This window comes from Emiliania huxleyi, assembly GCF_000372725.1.
Source record: "Emiliania huxleyi CCMP1516 unplaced genomic scaffold EMIHUscaffold_37, whole genome shotgun sequence".
NCBI classification, from domain to species: Eukaryota; Haptophyta; order Isochrysidales; family Noelaerhabdaceae; genus Emiliania; species Emiliania huxleyi.
The window spans coordinates 776,054-796,993 of NW_005199194.1; the positions used below are offsets into that span (position 1 = coordinate 776,054).

The 20,940-nt window shown below is 65.9% G+C and overlaps 5 protein-coding genes across 5 annotated transcripts; 3 read left to right on the plus strand and 2 right to left on the minus strand.

The window, feature by feature from the left end:
• Window positions 1-1,219: 1,219 nt before the first annotated feature.
• EMIHUDRAFT_209254 (hypothetical protein) lies at window positions 1,220-2,851 on the minus strand (the record flags this gene model as incomplete). Its single annotated transcript, XM_005771987.1, has 4 exons — window positions 1,220-1,253; window positions 1,441-1,952; window positions 2,064-2,330; window positions 2,372-2,851. The coding sequence occupies 4 exons, from the start codon at window positions 2,849-2,851 to the stop codon at window positions 1,220-1,222; spliced, it is 1,293 nt and encodes a 430-aa protein (XP_005772044.1).
• A 653-nt stretch (window positions 2,852-3,504) lies between these two features.
• Window positions 3,505-3,867, minus strand: EMIHUDRAFT_310683 (hypothetical protein; the record flags this gene model as incomplete). Its single annotated transcript, XM_005771988.1, has 1 exon — window positions 3,505-3,867. The coding sequence occupies one exon, from the start codon at window positions 3,865-3,867 to the stop codon at window positions 3,505-3,507; it is 363 nt and encodes a 120-aa protein (XP_005772045.1).
• An 888-nt stretch (window positions 3,868-4,755) lies between these two features.
• EMIHUDRAFT_436110 (hypothetical protein) lies at window positions 4,756-7,197 on the plus strand. Its single transcript, XM_005771989.1, has 6 exons — window positions 4,756-4,935; window positions 5,005-5,405; window positions 5,733-5,927; window positions 5,999-6,360; window positions 6,766-6,896; window positions 6,968-7,197. The coding sequence occupies exons 1-6, from the start codon at window positions 4,767-4,769 to the stop codon at window positions 7,039-7,041; spliced, it is 1,332 nt and encodes a 443-aa protein (XP_005772046.1). The 5' UTR covers window positions 4,756-4,766; the 3' UTR covers window positions 7,042-7,197.
• A 254-nt stretch (window positions 7,198-7,451) lies between these two features.
• On the plus strand, window positions 7,452-9,278 carry EMIHUDRAFT_209257 (hypothetical protein; the record flags this gene model as incomplete). The annotated part of the gene is made up of 2 exons (XM_005771990.1): window positions 7,452-8,186; window positions 8,415-9,278. 2 exons carry the CDS (start codon window positions 7,452-7,454, stop codon window positions 9,276-9,278), a joined length of 1,599 nt encoding a protein of 532 aa, XP_005772047.1.
• A 10,220-nt stretch (window positions 9,279-19,498) lies between these two features.
• EMIHUDRAFT_65641 (hypothetical protein) lies at window positions 19,499-20,542 on the plus strand (the record flags this gene model as incomplete). The annotated part of the gene is made up of 2 exons (XM_005771991.1): window positions 19,499-19,926; window positions 20,002-20,542. The coding sequence occupies 2 exons, from the start codon at window positions 19,499-19,501 to the stop codon at window positions 20,540-20,542; spliced, it is 969 nt and encodes a 322-aa protein (XP_005772048.1).
• Window positions 20,543-20,940: the final 398 nt, after the last annotated feature.

The following is a 20,940-nucleotide window of genomic DNA, read 5'->3' on the forward strand; positions in this document are numbered from 1 at the left end:
ACAGGCCAAACGTGCCCCCGCCCCGGAGCAGCAGAGGCTCCGTGGTGCCCACGGCTCTCCTCGCCAAGCCGAGCGGGCCTGGCCCGGGGGAGCAGCCTCTGGCGGCGTGGATAGCGGCCGCGGGAGTCGCCCTCGTCGCCCTTGCTGCGCTCGCGGTCGTCCTAATTGCGGGGGCGTGGCGCCGCGCGAGCTCTGCTCACGCGCGGCCGCTCGCTCCAGCGCGGGACGAGTCGAGCTACGTCGGCCTCTGGCCGCACACGCTTAGGCTTCCACACAAACAGACCTCACAGCACACAGGTCTGGGGACCCTAGTGATGTCCACTCCCTAACGTCCCCGTCCCCGCCGTCGCCCGTGCCTCGGTTCGCGTCATCGGTAGCGTCTCCGTTGCCCCCTCGTGCTCCGCCGTCGCCCTCTCTGCTCGGGCCGTTCGCGATTTCGCTCCTCCTGCGTGTCGCCCCTCCGTCGCTCCTCCCCTGCCTTCGTCGTCATCGTCGCTGTCGCGAAAGCCCTCCGGTCCCTCGATTCCCTCGTCTATCCCCTCCGCTGCGTCGTCCCAGTTTATATCCTCATCCTCTGTGCGCGTTGTCGTTCCCTCCCCCTCTCCATCGTTGTCGCCTCTGTCGACTGCGGCGCTGCCTCTTCCCTCGCCTCCGTCCTCCTCGTCTCGCCTGCCGTCGTCCCGTGTCTCCTCGTCCTCGCCATCGCCTTGGCCGTTGTCTACCTGTTCATCGTGTCCCCGGCCGCTTCTGGCATCGCCGTGGGGTTTCCTCTCTCCCCCTTTCCTCCCTGCCCCTCTCGCTGTCTGGTGTTAATGGACCCCCTTCCTCTCCCTCGCCACCGTCACCGTCACCATCCCGCCCGTCGCTCCCGCCCTCCATCCCCGCCGCCCTTTGTCTCACACTCGTCTCTCACCGCCACAAGTGCCGCCGCCGTCAGCGTCGCCATGGCCGCTGCCGTCGCCAGGCGGGCGAGCGAGGAGCTCCATGTGAGTGTGTGACTGGAGGCTGTTGCTTCCGTTTTAGCGCATTATTGACGTAGCGGAAACGCCCAGGTAAAGCCGTATTCGAATACCAAACGGGCTTATGCCTGCAGGGGAGAGACTGGCGCGCACACTAGCACACACACCGGCACACCACCGGAGAGCCGCCTAAGCGACTCCGTTAAGAGCGGCGATGCACACTCTCCGTGCACAATGTCTCTCTCCCCGCATGCACCATGCTAGCTCGTTCGTTGCTTCACCGTCTGCCACGCCCTAGGCGGCGAGGGCGGGGGGGGGGGAAGGGGGGGAGATGGCGGTGGCGGATAGACAGCCGTTGCGACAGAGCTCTCCGAGGTCGGATGCCGCACGAGTCCTCACCTCATCGGGGACGTGCCACCAACAGCCGCGGCTGAAGTCGCGCGCTCGCGTTGAGGCTGCGCAAGCGCGTGCGACAACACACGTGATGCCCTCGGTGCCACCCACGCCGAGCCCCATCTCCTCCTCACGGCGCACGAGCCACGTCAGGGCTTTGCGCAGCGGAGCGCACTGATGCGAACGCATGCCCGCCCACTGCTTCTGTTCCCACCCCTGCCGCATGCGCTCGGCGCGCGCCTCCGCCGCCAGGAGATTGCGCGCCACCGCCTCGAGGCCGCCGCGGCGCAGCACCACCGCCAGCCAACTTGGGTGGTCTTCGGCTATGAGCAGGCCAGTGCCGCGATCGTCATCTGGCGGGGACACAGTGGCCGTGGTGGGATGGCGGCTGCTCGCGAGCCAGAGCAGCAGCCGCGCCGCACGCGACGCAGCGACCGCCGCCCGCATCGCGCCATTGCTACCGATGCAGATGGCGCCGTCGGAGAAGCGCGCGGTAGCGTCGAGGAGACGCACCACTCGGTCGATCCAGAGGGAGTGCGTTGCGCGGTCGCGCGGAAGGGGCGCCGAGCCACCACGCGCCGGGCGCTCCTCACTCCTCTCCTCGATTAGACCACCCAATATACCCGCCGTGTCAGTGACGGCATCGACGGTGGCGGTGGCGGCGGCGGCGGCGCGGCGGTGACGGCGGGACGGTTTTGGCGAGAAGATCACTGACGCCTTGCCACGCGCGCACACGTCCATGAGGTGGTCGATGGCGGCGAGCAGCGCATCGACGACCGAGGGCAGCGGTGGCGCGCCCACGGCCTCGCGGAGAAGCGAGGCGCGGCCAAGGTGGCGGGCTGCACCGAGCGACGCTCTGAGCAGCACCAGCTTGGAGTCGTCGGCACACGCACCACCATGGCGTAGGTTGGCAAGGAGCAGCGGCACGATACCGGCGTTGACCGTGCTGCGCATCACAGCATCGTCTACAAGGGCGCCCTGCGGGATGAGCTGAGCCTCTGCAGCACGTCGCAGCCCACCAACTGCACGGCGGTACGGCCAGCGTGCTCGGTCAGCGCGGCGACCAGCGTTGGCACCACGGCCGCGGCCATCAGCTGCGCCCGAGTCGTCTCGCGCTGTTCCAGAAGCGCCGTCTCCTGCTCCGTGTCGGGTGTGCCACGCTTTATCCGCGCCAGCGCGCTGCGCAGCCGTCGCAAGCACGCCTCCGTCACTCGCGCCGAGCGAATTCCGCGCGCCTGGCACTGCGCGAGCAACCTCAGAGCCTCGAGCGGCTCAGCACTGCACAATGCGAATGGTTTTGGCTCTTCAAGCCAGTCCTCCGCTTGAGCGTTCTGCCAATCCCGGCATGTGGACGCGGCGTGGAAGTAGTCGGCCAGCGGTAGGTGAGCGAATATGGTTGGCAGCAGGTCAGCAGAGAGCAGGACACTCTCGATAGGGCTCTCGAATTTGCCCGTTTCATCGCTGTCGCGGCTTGTGCGCTCGGAGACACAGGCGAGCATGTGTGTGTGCCGACGAGGAAGTTGCGAGGACGTGGATATCCTTTGGCCGCGTTGGGTAGCGAGGATTGGTGTAACCCATAGTACCGTAGAGCGCGCGCCCCAGCACTGCCGCCGTGGCGGCAAGTGGGCGCGCGAGAAGTTCGTGATGGCGGTGCAGGGAGAGTTCCCGCGCGCGCGAGGGGCAGGCGTTCCCAAGGGGACGGTCCTGTGCCTCGGCAGGGTGCTCGACGCGCACGATGAGCAGGATGACGCGGAGGGTGGGCACCGGGACTGGGAGGAGGACCCGCTCGGGTTCGACACCAACCCGATGCTGCTCCGCGCCATGCGCATGGCGTTCGAGTGAACGCCGTGCAGGCAGCCTGTGCCTTTTGGTGTACCCCGTTTGTACCGCGTCCTGTGCCCCCGAGTTCATTTAATATACCGTATTCGGTACTATGTACAGAGAAGCCCATAAAAGTCGCCGCGGCAGTCCACAACGAGCCAGCCTGCTGCCGGCTCGCACGGCAGCCTCTTCCTCTGGACCAGCCTCAACTTCCGTACAGTCAACATTTTGTCGCTGCGTGCTCGTGGCGAGCTGTGGCGGCGGTCGAAGTTGGCCCAGATTTGACGACGAGCGCCGGACGATAGTACCGCCTCTGTTCGCCCTGTGCATGTCAGGCCAGGCTGCAGCAGGGCACTACCATCGTGCTGCCCTGTTGCAGCCTGACTTTGCCCACTGTGCACAGTCGCCAGAGCACCACCACCGCCCGGCATCGTGTCACGGCGAGCTCCTTCTGCGCCCGCTCGCGAGGCTCTCGCGCTGGCACACTTTGGACATCTGCTGCTCGCGTTCGGCGAGCTCTTCTCCGCACTCCTGCCACGGCGCCGTCACAACACACCTTCTGGCCGGCCTGAGCCGCGCGGGGTCGCCGGCGGGGGCAACGCGTCGACCTCTCTCTCTGGTGCACCACGGGCCGCGACGGCTGCTGGCAGCAGGTGCGAGGAGGCAGCGTGCTGGCACAGTCGAGCCGGAGCATCGGGTTCTTGATGCTTGTGGGGTCAAGTTTGACCTTATGTGGTATGCAACAATAATGCTATGCTATCTCCCGGCTTTTTGAGATATGATCCCTCAAAGTCGAATTATGGTTTACTGGTGACCATAGTACCGTCTGTCATGTTTGCGTTTCTTCAAACGAATCCTTCAAAGTCTCGACAATCACCAAGCTGCTTATGTGGCACCGCAGAGGCTCCCTTGGGGAGATGCTTGAGGCCACCCCAACCACTCACGAAGCCGTACGTGGACGCATTCAAATCTACTTTTATGGTTTACCTACATTATGCGAGTACGGCAAACCCCGCAAAGTGACCGTTTTTACCACCCACGCCCGTGCGCGCGTATCTTACGTGCCTTTCTGCCTCCCCCCCCCCCCCCCCCCTCCTAATAGCCCCCAAGAGCTCGAATAAATCAGCGGCCCCGTCGCTCACGCCCAACACGTGAAGACATCCATTTGAACGCTCCGCCGACACCAGTTGGCAAGGGCTTGATCCTCTCAGTGATAACGGCGCGGCCCTCGTTGATTGAAGTCCGTGCTCTGCCAGAGAATTCAACGAAACTAGCTTTCTTGGCAGAGAAAGCAGCAGCGGCCGCGTTTGCACTGGCAGCAAGATGCGTGCAAGATGCGTCCCTGCAAAGAGAGATGTTCTCCCTCAGCATACGCAGCTTTGCGCAGCGCAGCGTACGGGCCACGCCACGCAAAGCCGACCCTCAGTCTGCCCGAGAGGCTGTCTGAGGAAGGCCTGGCAAGCGCGTACTCGCCTCCTCCGCGGCCATGCCCTCCGCACGGGCGAGCGAGCAACGCGAGAGGGGACACAACCCATGCGGGATGCATGCCGCCTTGTTTGTTGGGGGACTCGAACCGCGGCGACGGCTCCAATCATGTCGCCACTTCCCAGGCCATACTCACCTCCGACCCCGCCGGCAGCGGGTGTCTTCGGCGCGTATAACTGGAGCCGGTTCCCTGCTGCGTGGTTCGGAGCAAATGGCACCGAGTGGGAATCGGCAGCGCAGCTGGAGGAGATTGGCCGGTACTCGCTCGCGATCCTAGGCGCGCACGGGGCTCGATTTGTAATCACTCCCATGTTCTCTTAGTTCAGAACGCGGTGCAGCATGCTAGGCTGGCAGCACCTCGCCACTTCGACGGACATGACCGCCGTGATCTACCCGCAGCTCGCCCAGGCCGCTCTCCTCAAGGACCGCCACCCAGCGCTGCCCGTGCTCGTCTACGCGTCCTTTGGCTGGGCGTTTGGGATGAACGCGGCGGTGTGGCCGCTGATGCACAAGCCAGAGTACGAGGGCTTCTTCCTGCTCTCGACCGACGGCAAGCCCGAGTTCTCGCGCACAAACTGCCAGCAGATGCGCTCCGCCTCTCCGCACTGCGTCGGCTGGTTCTGGAACTTTGCAAACTCCTCGGCGCGCGACTACTACGTCGAGCACATCGTCCTGCCGCTCGCCCTCTCCCCCACCATCGACGGCGTCTTCTTCGACGCCTTCAACTACGGCTACGATATCCCAGAGGTGCGGCCGTCTCTAGACTGGTCTCGGCTGCACCTCGGCCGCACCTCGGCCGTACCTCGGCTGCACCTCGGCTGCACCTCGGCTGCACCTCGGCTGCACCTCGGCTGCCCCTCGGCTGCCCCTCGGCTGCCCCTCGGCTGCCCCTCGGCTGCCCCTCGGCTGCCCCTCGGCTGCCCCTCGGCTGCACCTCGGCTGCACCTCGGCTGCACCTCGGCTGCACCTCGGCTGCCCCTCGGCTGCACCTCGGCTGCACCTCGGCTGCCCCTCGGCTGCACCTCGGCTGCATCTCGGCCGCACCTCGGCCGCACCTCGGCTGCACTCTTCGAGGTGCGACCGTGGGGCCGGCGCGTCGTCAACGTCCCAAACTGCTCCACGGTCCCCGCCTCCGGGGGCGCGGCAGTCTGGAGCGGCTGCGAGGCGCTTCTGGACGGGACACTAGATGTCGCTCGTCGCTCAGCGCGCCTCCTGAACGCGCGCGGCAAGGCGCCGATGTTTGCGAACGTGGGGAGCTTTGCGAGGCCGGCGAGGCGGCGGAGGCCTACCTGCCAGGCGATAGAGCCCCAACCTCGATGCGAGGGCTCATTGACTCGCAGGCGCGGCAGCGGATCTGGCTCAACGAGTCGCGGCTGCTCGAGGCGCTGCGCGGCGCGCGGTACTCGGTCTACTACGAGAGCTTCCGAGGCGACGTGGCGCCGCGCGACGACGGCGCCGGCACGCTGCGCAACATGCTGCAGGAGTCCTCTCGCGGCGTCGCGGCGACTGTGCACACCTACTACAAGTCCGCGGACGAGGACCCGCTGCCTCACGTCGCCGCATTCCTCCTCGCGCGCGCCGAAGGGTGGTACTTCCTCGGCTCCACCGGCTGGTGGGACAAGTCGTACCGTTGGACCTCCCTCTACGACGCTGCCGGCCGCTGCGGCCGCCCGCTCGGCGCCGCCACGAATCAGAGCCGCAAGTGTGCCGCCTCCGCCCCCGTTAGTACACTCGGCGCCGCCACGAATCAGAGCCGAGTGTCACCCCAACCCTACCCCCTAACCCTGACCCTAACCCTGACCCTAACCCAGACCCTAACCCAAACCCTAACCCTAACCCTAACCCTGCGGCCGCCCGCTCGGCGCCGCCACGAATCAGAGCCGCAAGTGTGCCGCCTCCGCCTCGTCATCGAATGAGTAGACGGGGCGCCTCGGGTAGAGAGAGGGGCAATGGAAAACCGACCGGCCACTTCTCCGTGAGAGGGGGGGGGTGGGTGGGAGCGGGAGTCCCTTCCCTGCGGCCCTAAGCGGAGGGAGGCCCTCCGCCACATTCGATGGCTCCGGCTGTAGGCGCCGGTGCGCAGAAGTGGTTGGCGGACGAGTGTTAGGTACCTCCGCCCCTTCGAGGGCTGCGTGGTCTCCCTCGATTGCACCGGCGCCGCGGCACAGCCAGCAGAACAGACCGCCGGCGGCACCGGAGAGGCGGGGCAGGCTGTGGCGGCGGCCGCCGGCTGCGTCGGTAGCGGCACCGTCCGGGTTGCGCGGCCAATGTGTCGGCCACGTCCGGACCGAGGGTTCCGTGCGTTGTAGGCAACATCAGCTTTCACCATGCGGCGCCGGCGGGCGGCGCTGTGCAGGAGGCCCGCTCTCGTGTGAGCGCCTGAGGGCCCATGCGTGGGAAGCCGCAAGTTATCCCTCTAGGTGACACCGGGCCGCCCCCGTCACAATCTCTTTGAGAGACCGGTGCACGTGTGGTCATAGCTTGCGCGGCCGCTTTTCAAAACCGTCACGTGAAGGGGTTCACGGGGCCGACTAGTTACCGTGCACGCCCCGAAAGTGGAGTGTGTGAATCGCAAGATTGTCTCGTCGAAAAGCCAGGGCGGCATTCGCGCCGCCAACCAAGATAATCATCCACAACTCGCCAAAGAGGTTGGCAGTTGGGGCACCGGGCCCGAGCGCCGTCGACCGCACCGACTACGGCACAGCCTCTCCGGCAGCGCCTGGGGCTTCGCCCAGCACCACTCACAACACCTCTCGCGCGCCGCCGTCTGTGGCGACGCGCAGGACCGACCCCATGGCTTGCACCTTCGGCGGCTGGCTCGAGTTTGTCTGGGCGCGCTGGGACGAGCCGTACGAGAGCATCTCGCCGCTGGTGCGCGGGTCGCCCATCACGCTCTATCAAGTTGTCGACTCAGGCACGCGCAGTCCCTCGTACGTGACGCCGGACGCAATGCGCAATATGACCTGCGGCGAGTGCTGCCGCCGCCGCTTCATGCCCAACCGTGGACGCGAGGCGCCGTCGTACTTGCGATATATTGCCGAGCGCTACGACACGCTGCCGCAGTGGGTCATCTTCCTCCAAGGCAAGCCGCACGGCGACCCTTCCCTGCTGAACCGCGTGTCGGATTGCCTGTGGCGCGAGGAGCCTCGAGAATGGACTGTGGACGCCGCCGCCGACTTCCTGCCGATCGTGCCGACCATCTACGTCACAGACCGTTCCCTGCACTACGAAGACTGGCAGCCGGGATACACGGAGCTCTGGAACCAGTGGGGCACCGGCTTCCCGTTTGAGGAGACGCCGCACCTGCCGAGGTCGCCAAAGGGCATCAGGACCGTGTCGTTCGATTGTTGCGCGCAGTTCCTCGCGTCGCGCCGCGCACTGCGCAGGAACCCACGGCAGCTGTACGAGGTGGGCAGCGAGGTGGCCCTCACCTTTGACGGCGCCAGCGCAGAGAAGGCGACTCAGCTCGACAAGCGGGCCAACTTTGGCCTCAACTGGGCGGGCTCCGCCTTTGAGCACATCTGGCACGTACTGCTCGGGCAGCCGGCTCGTATGGAGAAGCACTGCAACCCTTGCAGTCGCGGTGGCGCCAACCGCCACGGCATGAGCGCGTCCAACGCGAGCGGGCCATTCCACTGCTGCGCGACGACGCGGGAGAACTGTCCGCAGTCAACCTCTCACAGACCAGCGCACAGCCATAGGAGGTATTTTCTTCTCAATAACTAACGAACGGGGGCGACAGAGACCATTGAGCAGGCCCGCCTGCTCAACGCCAACAACATCTCCGACGCGCTCAAAAGCATCGGCCTGCACGTGGTGCGCGCTCCCACCCGGGACTCGCTCAAACGCGCAGAGACGGACCCACGCAGTGGCAAGATCACCTTCGTCCCTACTCTCGGTAATGGGTCGAACTGGTTCGCCAACTTTGAGACCACGGCGATAGCGTCCTGGCCCGACTTCCTCATCATCGGCGGGCGGTACCACCGCTACAAGGTGCTGGGGGAGGCGGGACAGAAGATCTGCCACCGCTGCAAGGGCTACCTCGCGCCACCAGCAGGCCTCGCCTCAGACAAAGAGGCCCGTCTCTGCCTGGCAGGAGGAGGCGGCCGCTGCAAGCCGCAGCGCAACCCCAGCTCTCGCCCACCCAAAAAGGCGAAGGTGATCCCGTCCGCTCTGGCCCTTGGAGCAGGGGACTGCCCCTACCACCTCGCGGGCCGATGCCCCAACGCCTCGCTGGACGCCCCCCGATGCGCCCGCGTCCACAGCATGCCGTACCCGAACTGCGCCTTCGGGCCGGCGACGGAAGCGCTGCTCGAGCTCGACCCAGGCGCCAAATGCGCGAACGGCTCTGGCTGCCTCTACGTGCACGACGGCTCGGGAGTGGCGCCTGCGTCGCCTCCGAAGAGCAACCTCGCCCAGCGCATGGCTGCGGCGCGCGCGGCACGCGCCGAGCGCGCGGCTCGAGGCGTACCATCGTCGGACCTCGAGGCGCCATCGACTCCGGTCCCGAGCAAGGGCCCTGCTTCAGCAGCAAAGCGGGCCGCCGCCGGCACGCCCGGCTCAGCAGAGGCCGCCAAAAGCAAATGGCACCGCCACGATGGCGCAAGCGACGAGGAATGAGGTCCCACCGACCCCACTCACACTGACACCCGACCTCGCGCATAGCACGCAGCCACTGTCACATAGAATGATGTGTGACAAAACCCATCAACAACATGATGCGCAAAGCGGCCGGCCACAGACCACCCAGGTGACGCTAGCTCCTTGCTCACGCATACCGCGTTTATGTGGTGAACTATCTGCACGACAAACGGAAGGACCTGCAACCACGTGATTCGCAGATGACCTCCATTGCTGACGGTGGAGCGGTTGAAGATGGTGGCGTACATCAGCGCGTTCCAGCCGTCGCTGCTCTGCAGGTTGATCTCCGCGCCGCACCGTATCAGCAGCTCAACCATCCGCTCGAGGCCTTCGCCGGCGGCGTACATGAGCGCGCTTTCGCTGTTGCTCGCGCCCAGCCGCCCGTTTAGCTCGGGGCGCGCCGAGAGCCCACCGAGCACGACCCGCTGCCCGAGGAGCGGCGCGTCTTCAGCCGCCGCTGCCGCGCCCGACGAAGCGCCGTTCGCCTGTGTTCCGCCTTCTGCAACCTTTGCCGCGCCTAAATGCGCGAAAGTAAATGCGCGAAAGTAACTAGATACCTTGGGTTGCGGGCAAGGGTGGGCGACGGCTAGCGCATCACACCCCTCTCCTTAAAATCCCTGTGTGGTGGCGGCGTGCCGTCCTCCCATCCCTCCCTTGGGTTGTCCGTTTTCTTTCTTTTTTTTTGCGGGCATTAAGAAAACAGGGAGCAGCGGCGAGAGACTGCGAAAAGAGATATGTCGAGCCAACCAGTCGCTTAGCCAGGCCCCGCACCTCTCGTGCCTGTATACTGGCCTGAGGACGCCAGCGCTGGCTGCGAACGACAGCCCGATCACCCTGAACCTGGTTTGTGGAGCTCCCGCACATTACCTAGAGAGCCAGGTGTATTCTTTTTTTGCTTGGGCGGACAGCATGATGAAATTCTGGAAAAACCTGACCGGCCCCTGCCCTGCCCCTACCTGCCTACCTACCTACCTACCCTACTTATGGGAAACTAAAAAAGAAATCACTTGCCGGGTGAAGGTGGGATACTATACCAACTACAGTGATGGTTGGTGGTACTCTCCTGCAACCATAGTCCTTCCTGAGACATGACAGGCCACTCTCAAGCCCTACAAGCACCAGATCACCCACTTGGGGAGGGTTGACATTGTGATTTCCGCGGAAAATTTCTTTTTTTGCTGTGAAATTCCGGCGTGAAGAGAGGGAAAACCCCGACGGGAGGGCCCAGACCTACCCTACCTACCCCGTCATGCTGTCCGCCCAAGCAAAAAAAGAATACACCTGAGAGAGCACGGCATTCGGGGCCATGATCTCGGTTCCGCACTGGACTTTTTTTGTAGTGGAGAGAATTAAGGAATCTTTCTGCTCTGGCAGGCAGCTGCATCATTTCCCTTTACTTCAATCAGCTGTGTACACTCAAGTGCTATTACTGTCTGAATAGCTGTCTAGACGCTCCGATTTTGCTGTCTGGACGCTGTCTGGACACTGTCTGGACGCTGTCTGGACGCTGTCTGGACGCTGTCTGGACATGGAAGATCGCATGAGGTGTGAATAGACCTGCAGACAGGAATCATACTCTGATACTCAACAACACGTCGGCCAGCTGTGAGCGATCAAAACTTGAGTTGCATTATTCTCTTGGTTGGATGGATGGACGTGGTATGACGTATGTGGACAAAACATCTTTCTCAATGGAAACCGATGTGAAAGGACGGCGTGGCGGCGCCGCAAGCGCGTTCGGTCGCGCGCGCCCCGAGGCCGCCGTCGTGGGTGCAGCGTGCGTGCCTGACTGAACTGCTGGGCTCACGCTTTGCCCGATGCGCAGCGGCGGGTCGACGTGGCTACTGCCGGCCCGCAGCTTCTTCATCGGCTGCGGCGCGGGGCTCGCGGCTGCAGCATGGAACCCGACCAATGTGTGCCCACGCTTGCTCTGCCCTTTCCGCAGCATCGTTGCGACGCTGGCGTTGCCCAGTTGCCGCCACAGTTGCCGCTCTGCCCGAGTTCTTCGCGGGCACTTTGGGGGACCCTTCTGTGAGAGGGCCTGTCTAGACAGCTGTCTGGACAAAACTACAAGTTCAAACTTCAAGTTCTCAAGTTCTCTTAAGTTCTGCTGTCTAGACGCCCCCCCCCCCCTCAATGGCAAGTAAAGAAAGCGGCATGCGGATGGGTGGGTGGGTGGGTGGGGAGTGGCCTCGGCAGCGCCAGGGGTGCTGTCAGGGGTCGTCCAGCCACGACTACGAGACTTTACTGTGAAGAGTGGGGCCATGTGCCACTGTCTGGACGCTGTCTGGACGCTGTCTGGACACGCTGTCTGGACGCTGTCTGGACACTGTCTGGACGCTGTCTGGACACTGTCTGGACAGGCTCAGGACTGTCTAGACATGTGCGGGAGCTCCACAAACCAGGTTCCTGCGTTCCGCCAGGACCGCCCTTTCGCCAGCCGCCGCGGCCACTTGATCCATCTCGGCCTCTCGGATCGCCTTCTCCCGTTGTTTTGCCCTGTCTGCTGCCGGCACGAACCTCACCGGGCTGCCTCGTGCCCTTTCATTGTGGCAAGATCCGCGTTGGGGAAGGCCGACCCCTAGGTGCAGCCCCGGCTCGGGGTGCGCTCGCCTGTTGCGGCGGCTGCCCCCCCCTCGCCGCCCCCCCGTATCCTTGTCTCCTCTTCTCACGGACCACAGGGGCTGCACAACAAAAGCACACAAACACTCCCTGTCCCTGCATGGCTTGGCATAGGCGCGTCCTCATCCCCTCCTCCGCTTCTCCTCCCACCCGCTCCGAGATCCGTTCCAGGATGGCGCTAACCACCTCTTCAGCCACTTTCGTAGCCGCAGGTCCGTCTTCCGGCTTCACGTGGAACAGTGTGCGAAATTTACCGCCGCACCCATGACAGGCGGCTAGCGTGGGGAAGCGCTCCATCCCGAGCGACTCGAGAGGGATCCCCACCGTTTGCCAGTGGCGCGTCACTTGTATCGCCCGCTGCTTGGCCACCCGGGCCACCATCCTCAGGGCGCCTCCCTCCATCCCGAGCAGCGCACCCACCATCTCCGCCTCCGCCATTCCCACCAGTCGCAGGAATCGGGGGAGGGCGGCCGGCACCGCTCCGTCGGGGACGGCCTCCTCCGGGACCGCTCCAGCAAGCTCGTGTAGCGCTTGCAGCGTTGCTGCCGCGTCTTTCGCCTCCTCCCCGTCCCCCACAACCTTGTCCGACAGGGGCAGGAATGACACACCTTGTGACGGTGCCCTGGCAAAATCGTCCCGATTTCGATGCGCGATTTAGCTAAGTCCCAGAGCCGTTTACGCATGAGCGGGCCCCCTCACCAGCCTAGGGCTCGCGCTTCTGGCCCGAGGTGTCGCCGCTGCCTCCCGCGCCCTCCGGCGCCTGCTGCTACTGCCGGTCGGCCGGTCGGGTCCGCGCGACGGCTCCATCCTCGAGACGTAGCGGTCGCTGAGCGCTTTCTCGACCGCTACGTCTTCCAGTGCACCCGCCCACCGCGACCCTCGAATCTGCGCTGCGCGGCGCAGTTGCTGCCGAGCGAGACGCCCCCGCCCGCGCAGGGGCGGCATCACCAGACGCTACCGCATGGCCGAGCAGCGAGCAGTGTGTGCCGCAGTGCCCGTCCGGGCCCTCTTGCAGCTGCCTCTGTTGGGCGTAAACCGCGGATATAAGGGTCTATACGGAGGTGGGTGGCCTCTTAGAGGGATGGGAGCCGCTGGCACCGCGCTGGGCGCCGCGGATGCACGTACGAACGAACATTATGAAATCGGGACGATTTTGACCCAAAAATCACAAGGTGAGGGAGTCGGGCTGCCAGCGCACCACGCGAAGTCCTGTTTTCTTAATGCCCGCAACCCACTGTACGTGCCTCCCGTGTTGTAGCCTTGCCTTTGTGCCCCGTTTGTTGTTTGACGCTAGACAGATGATGACGACACGCACGAGCGACACACACAGAGACAAACAGGCTCACAAGACAGTAGGTAGGTAGAAAGGTGAAGAACAGCCAGGCTCGGACTGGACACCAACGCGGTATGGGTGGACGCTGGACAGATGATGACGACACACACGAGCGACACACAGACACAAACAGGCTCACAAGACACACAGCCATCTGGCTGCCACGCCACACACCCTGAGTCGGCGTACACATAACTCAGGGCCACATCCTCCCTGTCGCCCCCCCCAGCTCAAAAAGAAAGTTTAAGAAGATCTGCCCGCCGGTCCCGGGGGCGCTGTGCTAACTCGTACGTCGCGTTGACCCGCCCGCCGCCGTCGAGCCACGCTAGCACCGCCTCCTCCTTGCCTCGTCCAACCGCTGTCACGACCTCGTCAGGGACTTCCACGACACCGCTCAGCTCCGCCGCCGCCGGCGACAGATTACCCGGCCGGACTAGCACGCTCTCGACGCCGCCCTCGAGCGCCACCGCGTACCGCCCGCCCTCGAAGCTCCGCGCCTCGCCCAGCCGCCCGTTCAGCTCGGGGCGGGCCAAGAGCCCACCGAGCACGACCCGCTGCCCGAGGAGCGGCGCGTCTTCAGCCGCCGCTGCCGCGCCCGACGAAGCGCCGTTCGCCCGTGCTCCGCCTTCTGCAGCCACCGCCGCCTCCGACAAATACCCGGCGCCGCTTCGCATGTGCATGCGTGCAGAAAGATCGGGGCCGTCATGAGGGTGTTCGGGTTTGGGTGTTTTCAGTGTGTTTCAAGCGAGCCAGCCTGTGGCAGAACACTTCGCTTCGCGCTGCAGCGCTTGGGCCACCGCCCTGGCCATGTACGAGCTTTTGCCGGCCACGGCGGCTACCAAGAGGATGGGCCCGGGCTCTGGCGCCGCGAGCACGGTGCCACCTCGACGTGAGTAGGCCCTGAAGCCGCCCGGCGCTCGCCGCGCTGCCCACGCCAGAGACTGGCTTGCTGCCGCACCACCTCTCGTGACTGTACTAGGCGGGACGGAGGTCGACACTGGTCAGCACCGCGGCTGGTGACGCCGCGAGGCGCCCGCCAACTCTCGGCGACGGTGAGACGATGCAAGATGCAGCTCTCGGCAGACGTCGAGGCGCTCGAGCTGCGGTGCAACGAGCCGCTCCGCTCCCGTACGACCCGCTTGTACAGTGACAAGTGGCACGGTTCGCTCCCGTCTACACGCTCGACTTCCTCACCAGGGTGCGCCGCTTGCGCGCACGCACACCTTTTGCCCGCCGCACACGCGCACCCTGCCACAGACACGTCGATGTCGCGCACTGCTCAGGTGGGGCAGACGTTCCCAGGCTCGACGCCTGGGAGTGTTGTCCTATCATCCGCGCTCGTCGGCGACTCGACCGACTTCCCCAGCGAGAGTGTTGCGAGCAACAGGGTCGCCTCCTGCGCCACCTGCTTCGGCTGCTTCTTCGACGCCCTGTGTGCGAGGCCCGAGATGTCGGTAAGCACCATCCTGCTGTCAAACGGGTTGCGGACGCTGACGTGAACCAGGTCGCCGGCAGCGGGGGCAAGGATCTTGCCCTTGCCCGCACCTGAACCCCATCCCATGGAGAGCAGCCGAGATCTCGCTGGATATCAGCGGCCGTGATGCGCGGTGGGTTCGCGCGAAACCTGCGGTGTGGACGTCCGCATTTTTGACCATTCGCCCACTTCTTTATTTTTTGCCAGCGATCATTCCCCATGAGTACCCATTGTAAAAAGACAAAATCTACCAAACACACATAACACAGCCACGACACACGCCCGAACGAGGGTGTGCAACGCCTCACGCGGCCGCCACGCGCGGCGGCGCGCGCGCCGAGCCGCAAGCAACCCGGCGCGTGACACCAGTGTCTCCCGTCGTCAACACGGGACATTGTCACCGCCGCGGGAACGTAGTCGCCACAGGTGTGCAACTACGAGACGCGGCCGTCCGGGCCGCAGCTTGCCTGGTGAGGAGTGATCTGTCGCTGCGCAGCTCAAGCCGCCGAGGCGACCCTGTTGCTCGCAACACTCTCGCTGGGGAAGTCGGTCGAGTCGCCGACGAGCGCGGATGATAGGACAACACTCCCAGGCGTCGAGCCTGGGAACGTCTGCCCCACCTGAGCAGTGCGCGACATCGACGTGTCTGTGGCAGGGTGCGCGTGTGCGGCGGGCAAACGGTGTGCGTGCGCGCAAGCGGCGCACCCTGGTGAGGAAGTCGAGCGTGTAGACGGGAGCGAACCGTGCCACACACACTTGTCACTGTACAAGCGGGTCGTACGGGAGCGGAGCGGCTCGTTGCACCGCAGCTCGAGCGCCTCGACGTCTGCCGAGAGCTGCATCTTGCATCGTCTCACCGTCGCCGAGAGTTGGCGGGCGCCTCGCGGCGTCACCAGCCGCGGTGCTGACCAGTGTCGACCTCCGTCCCGCCTAGTACAGTCACGAGAGGTGGTGCGGCAGCAAGCCACTCTCTGGCGTGGGCAGCGCGGCGAGCGCCGGGCGGCTTCAGGGCCTACTCACGTCGAGGTGGCACCGTGCTCGCGGCGCCAGAGCCCGGGCCCATCCTCTTGGTAGCCGCCGTGGCCGGCAAAAGCTCGTACATGGCCAGGGCGGTGGCCCAAGCGCTGCAGCGCGAAGCGAAGTGTTCTGCCACAGGCTGGCTCGCTTCAAACACACTGAAAACACCCAAACCCGAACCTACTCATGTCTTCTTCCGAAAAAAACAAAATTCGTCGTCGTCGCAACGGTCGCCCGTGCTCTCAGTGTCGGGCTGTGCTCTCGACGTCGGCCTCGCCAGCCCACCATCCAATGCCACCAGCGGCCGCCTCGCCGCTAACGCTCGTGGCCGTGGCAGCAGCAGCGGCAGCTCTCACCGCCTTTGCGCTCCGCCGACGCCAACGGCGTCCAAAGCCGCCTCAGCGCGACCTCCGCCCGAAGCGCGACCTCGTTGGCTACGGCTCAACGCCGCCAGCCTTTACCTGGCCGAACGGTGCCCGCCTTGCCGTCAACTTTGCAATCAACATCGAAGAGGGCTCAGAACCGAACGTGCTCGACGGCGACCGTGCCTCCACCGCCGCGCTCTGCGAGTGCCCGTCCGATGCGCCTCCGGGCGTTCGCGACCTGGCTGCCGAGTCGATGTTCGAGTACGGCTCGCGCGTGGGCGTCTGGCGTGTGCTGCGCGCCTTCCGGTCGCGCGGACTGCCCGCCACCGCCTTTGCGTGCGCGCTCGCTCTCGAGCGGCTGAGTGAGCTCGCGGCGGCGGTGCGGGCGGGCGTGGCGGACGGGCTGCTCGACGTGTGCTGCCACGGCTACCGCTGGGAGGACCACGCCGGCATGCGAGAGGAGGAGGAGAAGTCTCGCATCGCGCAGGCCGTCGCCAGCCTGACGGCAAGCCTCGGTGCGTGGCTGGTACTGCCTTGAGGCCACCCGAGATGGCCCAGAGTACCCGAGATGGCCCCGAGACTATAACAGGTGTGCCGCCGCGAGGCTGGTACTGCCGCACGGCGCCGTCCGAGAGCACACGCAGGCTGCTGGTTGAGCATGGCGGCTTCCTGTACGACAGCGACGCGTATAACGACGAGCTGCCATACTGGACGCAGGTCGCCTTGGGGTCATCTCGGGTCATCTCGGGTCATCTCGGGTCATCTCGGGTCATCTCGGTTGATCTCGGGTAAGGAGCATCTCGAATCATCTTTGGTCATCTCGGGCGATGCTGGACGCAGGTCGCCCTGCCGGACGGGCGGGTCGCGCCGCACCTCGTCCTGCCGTACACCCTCTGCACCAACGACTCCAAGTTTGCGCCCGGCCGCGCCTTCTCGACGGCGCAAGACTTCCTCAGCTTCTGCAGCGCCGCCGTCGACCAGCTGCTCTCCGAGGCCGAGGCGACAGGCCAGGCTCGGATGCTCTCGGTGGGGCTTCACCCGCGGCTGATCGGCCACCCGGCCCGCATACAAGGGCTGCTCGCCCTCCTTCTAGGAACCTTCTAGGAACCTTCTAGGAACCTTCTAGGCCCGCATACAAGGGCTGTGCGCGCTGCTCGACCGCCTCGACAGCCTCGGGCGCGAGGGCCGCGTCTGGGCCACCAGAGAGGGGGCCCGAGAGGACCCGAGAGGACCCGAGAGGACCCGAGGTTAGGCGCGAGGGCCGTGTCTGGGTCGCAAGGCGCTCCCAGATCGCGGAGTATTGGATGGCTCTCCATCCACCTCCGCACAGCGCCGCCGCCTCCCCCTCACGCCGTGTGGCCGCGCCGCCGCGTCCGTCCGCAGCGGCGGCGCCGCCGCCGCCCGCCCCTGGGCCGCCGCCGCCCACCCCTGGGCCGCCGCCGCCCGCCCCTGGGCCGCCGCCGCCCGCCCCTCGGCTAGGCCCTCGGCTGCTGGTCACCGGCGGGGGGGGGTTCGTGCTGTCGCACGTGGTCCACACTTGGCTCGCCGCGAACCCGGGCGGCAGCTGCGTCGTGTTCGACAAGATGGCCGCGCCGCGGCCGAGGCAGCAGGCGCCTCCCGACGCGGCGTCTCGCTTCTTCGCGCCGCTGCTCGCGAGCCTAGAAGCGGAATCAGCGTGTTCTTGTATCCCAACCAGCACTCGAGAGGACACGTACTCCACTGCGCTGAAGACACTGCCCAGTACCGTCTTCCCGCCCTGAGGTTGGTGTACTCAGCACGTAGGCTCGCGACGCGGCGGCTGGAGCTCTTCACGGGCGACGTCGGCGACGCGGCGAGCTGGAAGCGGCTCGAGGCGACCCACGGCGCCAGCTTCAGCCACATCGTCGCCGGCGCGGCGATCACTCCCACCCCGCCCGAGGAGGCTGCCCTCGGCCTCGAGGTCGCGCGAGTCAACTTTCTGGGCGTGCTGCTGCTGCTGGCGCCCCTGCCGCTCGCGCAGGGCCTCCCCCCTTCGCTACGGCGCGCGCCTCGTGCGTAGGCGTGCTGCGATTTCTTTTTCATCGCGCGCTACTACAGGTGCATCGATTTCCGTTTCATCGCGTGCGTAGGCGTGCTGCGCGCCTTTGAGTTCGCGCGCCGCTGCTGCCCCAGGCTCGTGCGTTTCCTGCTCGTGTCGAGCGACGGCGTCCTCTCGGCGCCTCCGATCGGCGGCGCGGAGTACAGCAGCCCTGACACCCCAGGGGTGGGCGCTTTGGCCCCCCCCCCCCCCCCGGCCCCCTCCCCCCCTCCCCTCCCCTCCCCCTCCTGTGCGGGGGACGAGGATGCGTATTGCATGGAGGTCGTTTCAGTGGCTCTTTGACCAGAAGCCATGAAAGAGTCGACACCCCCACCGTCCTTCACCGTCCTTCACCGACTCCACAGCCGTGGCCTCGTACCCGCTCTCGAAGCTCGCGGCGGAAGCGCAGGTCCGGCACTGGAGGGGCATCTTCCCCGAGGTCTGCTCCGTCGCAGTTCGCTTCTCGGATGTCTACGGTGACCGCCCGAGAGCACCCGAGATCGCCCGAGATCACCCGAGATCGCCCGAGAGCACCCGAGAGCACCCGAGATCACCCGAGACGGCCCGAGACGGCCCGAGGCCACGACTGGCATGACACGAGCGTCCCGAGCAGGACGCACACAGACGCGTCCGCTCCTAGGAGCGATGGACCGCGACACGGGCGCGCGCAACCGGCACAACGCGCCGTACTGGGTCGCCACTCGCGCTGTGCGGGGCTCCTCATGGTGTGAACAGCGTCTCTTCACACCTCCAGCTGTGAACAGGTCGCCACTCGCGCCGTGCGGGGCGAGCCCCTCGTCATCGAGGCTGCGAGCTTGCGCGAGGTCGGGTGGGACTACATCGATGCGCCGAGCGCCGCGCGCGGCGTGGTCGCGCTGCTCGACGCCGGCTCGCCGCCCCGTCGGTTCCTATACGAGCTCGCGATCGGCCGCTGCGTGCCGCACGGCGAGCTTGTTGCATCCCTCGTCGGCGAGGCCTTCACAGACGCCACCGACGAGGCGGCGCTGCTCGAGCAGTTTCGCGGCCGGTTCGGCTCGCGTGTCGAGCTCCTCCCTCCCGGAGGCGGCGGGGAGGCCGCCAAGGCCGGCAGTGTCTTGCGTGCGCGCCGCCCGGCCACTACCGGCTGGACGCGTCCTGGACATGTCGCTTAGGCCGGTTACGTGGTGCGCACGCTCGCGCCCGATCACTGGTTGCGTACCCGGCGGATGTGCGTCGAGGCGCGGTGTGGCACAACGGAACCTTCTCGGAACCTTCTCGGAGCCTTCTCGGATCATTCCTGTGTAGGCGATGCGCGAGGAGTTTGGCTTCGAGGCGACGCCGCTGCCGTTTGCGATGCGAGAGTACCTGGCATGGCTCAAGGCGGAGGCGGCGGCAGAGGCGACGCCGCCGGTCAACCCGCCGCTGTCGGCTAGTTTGCCGCTGTCGGTCGCGTCGCCGTCGCCGTCGTCGACATCGCCGCCGCCGCAGGAGGGGAGTTTGCCTGCCGGGCACCAGGGCCGCGCGGTGCAGGGGGGCTGCGCGGGCCTGGTGGTGGCCGTGACGGGAGGCGCGTCGGGGATCGGCAGGGGGATCGTGCTCGCTGCGGCGGCCAGAGGGTGCCGCGTGGTCTGCCTCGACACGCGGCAGTCGCCGCTCGAAGGGGGCGTGCCGGCGGCGGAGGAGCACGCTGCTGCAGGCTCGGGCGGCGAGGTCCTGTTCGTGCGCGGCGACGTGACCGAACGTGCGGACGTGGCGGGAGCTGTCGCGATGGCGGTGCGTCGGTGGCCGCGTCGATGTCTCTTAGTGGCACCAGGAAGGTATCTCACGGCCAGCGAGCGTGACAGGATTGCGAATAGGTGGGGTCGGCTCGACGTCTTCATCAACAACGCCGCGCTGGACCTGACCGACCCACCGCACAGCTTGCCGCAGCAGCTGACCTCGACCACGCTGGAGCAGTGGGAGCGCGTGCACCGCGTCAATACGCTCGGCTACTTCCTCGGCGCGCAGGTTGCCGTCGAGCAGTTCCTGCGGCAAGAGCCGCGCGCACAGACGGGCTTGCGCGGCAAGCTGATCAACATCACCTCGCAGCACGGCATGGTGGCGTGCCCGGGCAACCTCGCATACGGCACCTCCAAGGCCGCCGCCGTCTACATGACCAAGCAGATCGCCGTCGACTACGCCGAGCAGCTGATCGCGTGCAACGGCGTCGCGCCGGGTAAGATCGTGAAGGAGGCGGCGCGTCCGGTGTCCCAGTACTCGTACGACAGGACGCCGTGCAAGCGGCTCGGCACGCCCGCCGATGTTGCGAGCGCGGTGTGCTGGCTGGCGAGCGACGAGGCGGGCTCGTACCAGACCGGGCACAACCTGATGGTGGACGGAGGCTGGATGGCCTTCTGAATGATGCGACGCACGCGCGCAGATGAGCATGAATGCGCAGAAGCGTGTGTGGGACAGGACGGCGCCAAGGCGGAAAGAAGCCCTGCTCGGCAGGAGCCCGCGTGAGTGCCGCCCTCGTCGGCCCGCTCCGTGCGAGCCTTCAGCGCTCACCTTGGAGGTGCGCGCGGAGCGGAGCGGCGCTGTGCATGCCCTGTTGCGGGGCCGGAAATCGCGCTCATCCCCGGTTCGGTGTCAGTTGCACAAAACGACCCTCGCGTCTCCACGTGTACGAACGACAGGTGAGCCCCACGGCATTAAAAGCACGAGTGCAGCGGTGTGCACACCTCGATCCTGTACCGTGTTTGTTATAGCAGCGAGGGAGGGCGAAGACGATCGAGGGGTCCCTTAGCGTGTGCGGA